General features: G+C 40.8%; 1 protein-coding gene across 1 annotated transcript in view; it reads right to left on the minus strand.

Annotated features, from left to right (window-relative positions):
* MIS18BP1 (MIS18 binding protein 1) overlaps positions 1 to 8,968 on the minus strand; it is a 28,018-nt gene that overhangs the window by 4,201 nt on the left and 14,849 nt on the right. Inside the window, exons 8-12 of the mRNA XM_010579747.1 lie at positions 8,348 to 8,511; positions 7,258 to 7,366; positions 4,032 to 4,902; positions 2,938 to 3,110; positions 566 to 708 (exon numbers count right to left, since the gene is read on the minus strand). Of these exons, the coding sequence (XP_010578049.1) occupies positions 566 to 708; positions 2,938 to 3,110; positions 4,032 to 4,902; positions 7,258 to 7,366; positions 8,348 to 8,511 (1,460 nt within the window). The remainder of the gene's footprint in view (positions 1 to 565; positions 709 to 2,937; positions 3,111 to 4,031; positions 4,903 to 7,257; positions 7,367 to 8,347; positions 8,512 to 8,968) is intronic.

Genomic DNA, 8,968 nt, shown 5'->3' on the forward strand with positions numbered 1-8,968 from the left:
AGCCAAGGAAACGGGGCAGCCCTTCAGCCCAAATAGGCAACAAAGAGGAGAGAGTAAGTAAACAGCAGGCAAGGGCCAGGGCAAGAGGGTAACAGAACTCCCAGCGAGAAACCCACCCGCAGACAGCATTGAGAGGCAAGTGGTTTTAAACGCGAGATGTGCTGAGAGGAGAGAAAGAAAATCCTGTTAAGTATCAGCACGACCTTAGAAAGTACCCAGTTCCACAGCACAGGGACCCAGTGGTCAGCCCCAGGACAGCGACATCACTGCACAACTGATGCTTCACAGCCTCACAAGTTCCTCCCATGCGGAGGCAGAAGGGACACCCCTACCCCAGGCTGGTTTTACATGTTCGTTCAGCATTAACGCTTGTCTGCAGAAGCCATGTTCTGCACGTTCTTACTGCTGGCAATCCAAGTATTGCAATAACGAATCAAGGAAATAAGCCTCTTTCCCCAGTTCCACAAGATTTTATTGATGGAACTGACCCAGCAGACTTGCAACACACCCTTGAAATACCAACCAGAAAAGCATACGCATATATACACTGTTTTCCCAGATTTACCTTTACTCTTCTATTCTGAAAGGGCGTGGCCGTGAAAATATCATCATGGTTGTCCTTTGGCAAATGGTCCAGGAAGTCTCTCATCTGCTGCTTCCTTTTGAAGGTTCCCACTTTGGCAGTTATCTTAACCGGCTCCTGCTTATCTACATGAATCAAAACATTAATTGTTCTAAGATATCAGTTACATGGCATGATTTTAAAATTTGCTAACTACAGTCAAACCTAGTGATACAGAGTCCAGTCTCTCCTTTGTGGAAATGTCTTACAGCTTCTTTGTGATCCTTTGAGTTCTTACACAATTTATGCTTTCAAAAAGAATTTCTCCACTACATCTTAATCAGAAGCTCACTCTAGAGCCTTACATAGCCATTGCAAGTATCATACATCAGCTATTTTATTACTATTTTAACAGAATTATCCATGCACCTGCATTTCAGAGGCAAAAGACGCCAAGATTTATCACCCATGCCAAGAGGCACAAAGTGCTCAAACAAAGGCTCTGCTGTGCAGAGACCACTCTAGCATCCTCAACATGAGGTCTATGGAATGCTCGTCTGAGAATTTAGCATATACAGTTGCATCCTTCGCAAACCTTGATCCAATTACCACACCTAAACGATGAACCATTAAACCTGCTTGAAGGAAAGAAAGGACTTTCTCACTTCCACCCATATATGTGTTCCTATCCCCTGCTTTCCGTTACAAGTTACTTTATGGGCAAATGTAGAAGAACATCTTCCTAGTATCCTCATCTTCAGACAAAAACTAAAATAGCTGCTTACGCAGACAGTCAAGTAAAGAAGAAAATTAATGCACAGTCCACAGATTTTCAGAAGAACAAAGTGTTTTTGTATCTGTGCTAAGATTCATTGTTAACAGGATGCACTCACCTTCCGAGAGAAAGCCAATGAACAGCTCCTACCTGCCAAGAAAGACCCTTGCTTAGTATTATGCAGGACTGCATTAAGTCCTTTGCTTTGCTACAGTCATTTTAGAGTGTCTCAGTAGTCAAAAGGCCTAAGTGAGTCCGAGAGGTCCCAAACATTGCTTTCCTCAAAGCAAAAAACCTTAAAACCACTATGGCAGACTGACCCCTTACAAACACTCGCTAACCAAAACAATTGTGTCTTCTATTAAGCTGCAGTCTGATCACATCTAATGCCAGGGTGAAACGGGAAAAAATTCTCTACAGTATATCAGCAGTGGAGAAATGAGCAGCAACATTAGAAAAAGCCTTCGTAATCACAAAAGTGCAGGGAATTTTGATACCATGGGAATGGTCAAAATAAGATGGTTTCTCTCTGTGCTCCAAAATGCTTGAGAACATACCACCTCTGTCAAATTAATTACAAAACTGATGCCCAGCAGACTCACACAAATTCTATAACTGCAACAACACATTTCAAAGAAACATTCAAGTAAAAATAAAGTGCATTGTCCTGCACTTGAACCTTCAGTCTGCTGCTTTTCCAAGTCTGCACAACACCACAGTTCACTGCCTTCAAGGGCAGGGAAACCTGCTGAGATCATCTGGTCTGTTCTACGTTACCGAGGCTACAGAACTGGAGCCAAGCATTCCCGCGTGAAGTCCAATAACTGTGAGTAATCCAGATCACCTCATTTGGATGGAAAAAATTATTTTAATGCTTTCAGTAAATGGAGACTGATGCACAGCTTTAACCACTGCCAAACATCACCAGAGCTGTCTTTGCCCACAGTTGTGTAACACTCAAAGCTTCAGTTTCCAATGGCCGAGTGATGGCATCTCTTTGTCAGCTAGAGGAGTTGTTATCAAATGGCTTTCCTTACCTAAGCACTTACTATGTCATTGTAACCTTCTCTGTGCTAAATAACTGGATTGAGTACCTTGTGCCTTTCACTTCAGGGCGTACTTGCTCCCCGTAAACGTGAATTACTGACTTCAGAACTGGACAGAAAACAGCAACAGGCACATCAGTCCCAGACACCAGGGAACGTAACTTCGCTGTTCTTACTCCACGTTGCCCTTAGTGCACCCAAGCACCCTGTATCCTTTTTGGATAGATAGCTCTACAAGTAGCTCATTGTCTACTAGGGCCTCCAAGAGCCTCTTCAGATGTAAACAGCTTTTTTCCATTAGGTAGCGAGGCCAGTTTAAGTCTTCCCATCATGCTAAAAACTAGAAAACTCTAAAAATACCCTTTCTCTTATTGTTACTTCAGACATTTAAGACATCCTCCAAGGTCTCCAACAAACCTTTATACTATGGAAATTAACCTTCTTCACTACTGGACCCTGATGTGCATTTATGTCTGTATCTCTCATTTCATAATAAATGCTGAATTTAAAATTATTTAAAGACAACAAAATACCCAGAAACAAGATGTCAGTACCTTTCTGTTCTGATTTGCCTGAAGTGGTGGTCTTCTTGGCATTTGTTTTGGAACCTTTTGCCTGTTGTTGTTCTACATACTTCTCATAGCACTCTTCAGCAGAGCGAGACCCCACCGCCATGGCCACCTCCACCCAGAAGCCATTCCTGTGCTTTGGAAACGAAGCAGTGGCCCTGCCAAGAGAACAAAGCCACAACCTTCGTCACGCCAAAGAACCTGTGCAACGCGGCCGAGTAAAATACCCAGAGACCAGCTGCCTGTCCTAGAAAGGCGCTGTGCGATGGATGTAGAAAATCTTGTTTCTGGTGTCTTGTCCAGGTGCTTTAAAACATGCAAAAATTTATTTGAACAATTTAAACTAAGAGCTCAGTTACAAGATAAATTTCTTCCTTATTTGCAGCAGGTGCACCCCGCCCCAGAGGCATGAGCTCATGCCTTTTCAGGTTTCTAATCTAAAAGAAACAAAACCAAACATGGTCATTTTATTACTTAATGTATGTATTAAATACTGCCCAGTAGTTTAAGTAATTGGACGATGCATTAATTAAGCATTCTTGCAGTTAATCTCCCTTTACAAAACTTAAGTACATAAGCATGTCATGTTTAAATTTTATTATATTAGGGAAGAGAATATGCTACCTCTGACTTACTGTTTAAATCATAAATATGAATACTTTTACCATATTATTTATGTACTCATGTTTTTCAATTTTACTCATAGGAATGTTTATCACTTTTAACAAGATTAAGTCTGTGGTTCTGAAAAACAGGTAGAGGAGTAGATTCACAAAATTTTGCCCAATATCTGTGTTTCTCTCAGTTTACACTGCTGACAGTGGTAGGGGCTGCTATAGGCTCACGCATCTACAGTTATTTTAGAAAATACTCAGTTGTCTCCTGTATTTCACTATTTTTTTTTTGTTAACAAAACCTATTTTTTAAGAGCAAATTAAAACGTAAAAGAAACCTTTAAAATAAGGTGAAAGAGACTGAATCTGAAAAATCCAAATCCAGACCACCCAAACCCTCCAGTATATTATGCCTCCTGATGCCCCAGGGAAACTTTGCCCTGTGAAGACAGGGCAACCACTTGCCTGTTGAGCTTCTGTAATTCCTTTTCAGACCAACCATCGGTTTCCCTTTGAAAAAGGTCTAGAGATTTCTGCACCTTTTTTCTCTCAGGTTCTCTGGATTTTGCTGCTGAAGACATGGCAGTATTAGAAACTTCACAATTTGTTTTTTTATCAGATACTTTTGAATTCTTTTCTTTTACATGATATTCCTCTTCACTGGTTTTGGTCTCAGTGTCAGATTCAAGCAAATATCTTGGAGGGTTGACTCTGCTTCTTGTCCTCATTGCCTTGTCAGGCAGATGGGAAGTACTGGACTTGCTAGAAGATGTTTCTCCTTCAAGTAAACCAGAACTGTCAGTGGATTCAGGCACACTTTGCTTCAACGGCACATTATGGGAGCTAGTAGAGCGTTTTACTGTCCTTTGTTCACACGACACCTTGTTTGCATCATCCTGTGAACTTTTGCAGTTAGAGGAAGATTTAGAGGTTTGAGTCTCTTGTTTTAGTAAAGGTTTGGTTTTCCTTTTGATAGACAGTGGGATATCTTCACTGGATCCCTCTTCCTGATCTTTGCTTGATGATTCTTCTATTAAATGCTTGTCTTGTTGTTTGGCTGACCTTAAAGAGTACTTGTAAGCCTGCTGACAGACAGTCAGTTCTCCATATTCTGCATCTCTCTTTTCTTTTGTCCGTCCTGAGATTCTGCTATTATAGTTATGTTTGTTTAGCACTTCAGTATTTAAGGGAGTCATCTTGACAGAAAGCTGTGTTTTCATTTCTGTACTCCTGATTGCATGATCACTTTCATCATCATCTGAAACAAAGTACCTGGCCTTGCTTCCAGCAGACTTGGTTTCTCTTTTGGAACTTACTCCTTTTTCATTGTTTTTCCCTGAAAGAGATGATGTCAGTATAATATCACGCATTGTAACATAAATCATTACTGTGTTCTCAGACAAGCAAAGACTAGCCTGCTGCGGGATGTGATGCATCCCACGTTCGTTAAGATCTGTGAACTCCTTTCTGTTATTTAGACTGTAGTCTGTAGGAAGAGACAAGCAGCACACATCCAGCATGCAGCTCCCCACGTTCTGCAGAAGCCTCTCCCCACACTAACAGAACACTGGAGTTCTTCAGGACAAGGAGGATATTCTGTTGAATGGTCACGTTGGGATACAAAAATAAACACTCCTTCCCTCCGAAACACAGCAAAATGTCACTTAAGAGAGAAACGGGTGATGCTAGGAAACATTTCATCATGCTCTGTACTGCCTGCCCCTTCCCCATTTAAGAGACATGTAGCACAGGTAATCTGCAACCCAAAGATTTACCTGACAGATAACTATAAACTCATTTCTGCTGTTAAGGGATGTCCAAAACTTTACCAAACACAACTGAGTAAAACCAGCACCTAGTGAAGCTTCCCGAGATCGTGGCACCTTTCCCATATGTGTATCTTGGAAGGATTAAATAAAGGCCTCCTGTTTTAGGGTGATTTCAAGGTGGTGTTCGAGAAGGTGAACATATGCACACTAACTATAAGGGAGAAAAGCAAGCATTTATTAACTACAGATGTGTGTTATGCTAAGGGTATTTTGTAAAGCAAATTAACATACCGACCCGAGGACGGTGAGGAAGATGGACCATCCATACATTCTTGTGCCATCTTGTGCCATGAGCTCAGCCCAGCAATCGGTAGGTGCCAGCTTTACGTGGGATTCCCACAGAGGCAATGGTGGCCTCACCATACACCAGCCCAATGCTCTTCGGAAAAATCCCGGTATTTATACATTTGCAGAGGAACGGGTTTCGGCACACGTGGCCAGCGGGTGCCAAAACACACCTCTGTTGTAAAATAGGGAGCCTATGACGCATGCGCTCACTGGCCAGGCGCGCTGCACAAGCCATAGCCACCCTGTCTGTTGGTTCACGGGCTTTGTACATGCGGCATCTTGTCACTGTCCAGCACTCACGCGCCGATCATGCTCACAGCTGTGCTGTGCAACAGCCTGCTGCCCGTCCTCCCCCGGTATTGCTCAACTCTCTTATCTCCGTGGTCAGCATTCCAAGCAACAGGCAACAAACCATCCATTTTCTGTGCTGACTGCGTTTTCCTCAGCTATCTACCTCTCCCCCAGCGTTCATCCACAGATCAAAATCCCATTTTTAACCCATCTGTATACACCTTCTGCTCTCACATGTACACTCCTATGTATTTGGGATTAAATTCTTCAGGAACAGAAGGCTACACAATACAGATGTGATAGCATGTCCCAGCAGGCAGGCCATTCCTCCTCTTAGCAGTCAGGAAGCAGAGCAAATCCGTTTACACACAGCTCTTACAAAGAACACATAGCATGAAACCAGTTGTAAGAACTGAATTCATTCTGAGCAAGTGTCCCTCTGCTCAGAGGGAGTACAGTCAGCAGCAGGGAGGATTCCTCGTGCACAGGAGATGTCCTGTTCCTGCCCAGTTCACTCCCATGACAAACTGCCTCCAGGTGACTAAAAGAATGAGGATTATTATCAAGGCTACAAAAGGGAATGTGAAAGTATTGAGCAGATAGAGAATAAAATTGTAAACAGAAAATGTTGCCAAAATGCTATGACTGAGATTGAGCAAACGCTAATGTCCCAAAAGCTTTACTTCTGCGGCAAATAGCTTTTCTGCAGGAAACATTACAGTTGCTTTAAAAGAGAAACTTCTGCTTTGTATTTTATATTGTTTTCAGGGTTCTATTATTTCCCAAATTTTATTAAAAATAAAGGTTTTAAAACTCTGTTAATACACTTTATTTGCCTACATAGGCATTTCATTTATTTTCATTCATCCAACTTAAAAAGGAAAGCCAGACCACCAGTTCCCTGGACTGGTGACCTCCACTTCTCTCCAGGCTCTCTCAAGTCACATGTAATACCTACGTTGAGAGATCCAAAGCACAGGAACAGAAATTTCAAAAAAAAAAAAAAAAATCATAATACTTTCATTTCAATTTCCAGAAAGAAATCTGCATGTTCCCATTATGTAAATACAGAAGTGATTCACAAATGTAGTTTATATTTGTAGCTGTCAAACTAGGCATTGATGCTACTCTGATAATTCTTCATAGAAGAACCAATCAGCCATTAGAAGATTTAAATAATTTCTTTGCATTAACAGGACATCAGCATACTGCTCCAGCACCCAACTCACAATCCCACTGATTCTAGTCAATAACTTTAAAAAAAGAAAAAAAAATTTTTTCACCTTGACTTCGGCTTTTTGGTGTTTCTTCTGTTGTCTTCATTTTTTCCTTTCTTGTATTCTTCTTAGAGTTGGAACTGGTCTTTGTTTGGGATTTTGCACTAATAAACATCTTCAAAATAAAACAATTTAATCTAAACTTCTGCAAGAGATTACATATCAAGCCTACCAATGCCAGCTCTGAAAAAGCCAAATGTTTACGGGATTGGTAGATTTAAAAGTCACCTACATTGACCAGTATCTACTAAATACTATTTGATGAACACATGTGTTTATACAAATGCATGTGATCAGAGCAACTTAGCCAGGCTCCCTTTAAATTTAAATATTCTAAAACACAAATTTAAGTCTTGAGACCTAGAACTGCTTGAGTTGGTGGTAAATTGGACGTACACCTTCACTGTGCAGCTGATGACAAGTGTTAGTACTCCCTGAATTCCATAAGGCCAACTAATCTTAGAGAGATAAAAAAACCCCTCACAAGTACCACAAGGAATGCTCCTTTCCTTCACTCATTATCAGAATATTATCAGAGTTGCTTAAAGTGCCATAATCGATAAGAACAGCACACCTCCATCAAAACTGAGGTGACCTGGACAGATCAGGATACCAGAAGTGAGGAAACAGCTGGTCCAAATGAATGTGAAACCCCACCCAGGAAGGGGAGAACCAAGAGCAGTACAGGTTAACACAAAAACCCACCCGCAGCACGGGCATCCCGCGTGCGATGAAATGCTGTGGCACGGACTCAGCATTAAAGTATTACAAAAAACGTTTTACTTCGGAACCTCTGTGACCCAGACTAGTGCATGTGTCCAACTTCAGGTTTGATGCATTTATCTGTCAAAAAAACCCAACTTATTTTTCCAGAAGTAATTCCCCATTATTCCCATTTTACAGAGAACAACAATTATCTGATAATATGGAGATTAAGACTTTTGTTTGTTTGTTTTAAAATGTTTTTATAATGTTTTCAAGATTTCCTGCCTCTCTGGGTGCTTCTAAGAGCTGGACTCTTTCTGTTAGATACGTAGCCAAATTTATTCATTATATTTAAGATACATTTAAGTAACAATACGCAAAAGAATCTTACCATGCTCAGATAATCTATTCCACCTTCTTCTATCCTAACGTTTAGTTTCTGATCAACAAACTCACGTTGCCCGCACCAGAAGTTTAATGGTGGTTTAACAAGACGGCCACTACGAGTGTAAACTCTGCTTGAGTCAAATATGGAACTGTGTTCTGGTGTTGTATCTACGAGAAAAAAGAAGAAATATAGTTTCGTCCCAAATATAGTCTTGAAAATTCACCTTTGCAGACTTCACAAGCATAGGAGCAATATTGTGACTAAACCAGCTCATCTGCACCAACTACATGGAAAATATAAAACTTATCACAATATTATGTTGTTCTTTGAAAAGTGTTCAGGTTAGAAATGAGCGTACCTTAACGTGATTCACATGTTACAAAATTCACTGTTGTGAACTTTTTATTTTGTTTAGAAGATTATAAATGCTGTAAAGGTCATATAGGGAAGTAGAATGATAAATAAAAGTTGTCACACTGAACAAATCCTAACTAATGAGAGAAAAAAAATAAAACAGCTTTTATAGCGTTAGCAAGAAAATCTGAATCTAGTATTGTTGTGGTTTAACCCCAGCCTGCAACTAAGCACCACACAGCTGCTCACTCACTTCCCCTCAACCAGTGG

Source organism: Haliaeetus leucocephalus, unplaced genomic scaffold, assembly GCF_000737465.1.
Source record: "Haliaeetus leucocephalus isolate CR32 unplaced genomic scaffold, Haliaeetus_leucocephalus-4.0 Scaffold678, whole genome shotgun sequence".
Taxonomy (NCBI): Eukaryota; Metazoa; Chordata; class Aves; order Accipitriformes; family Accipitridae; genus Haliaeetus; species Haliaeetus leucocephalus.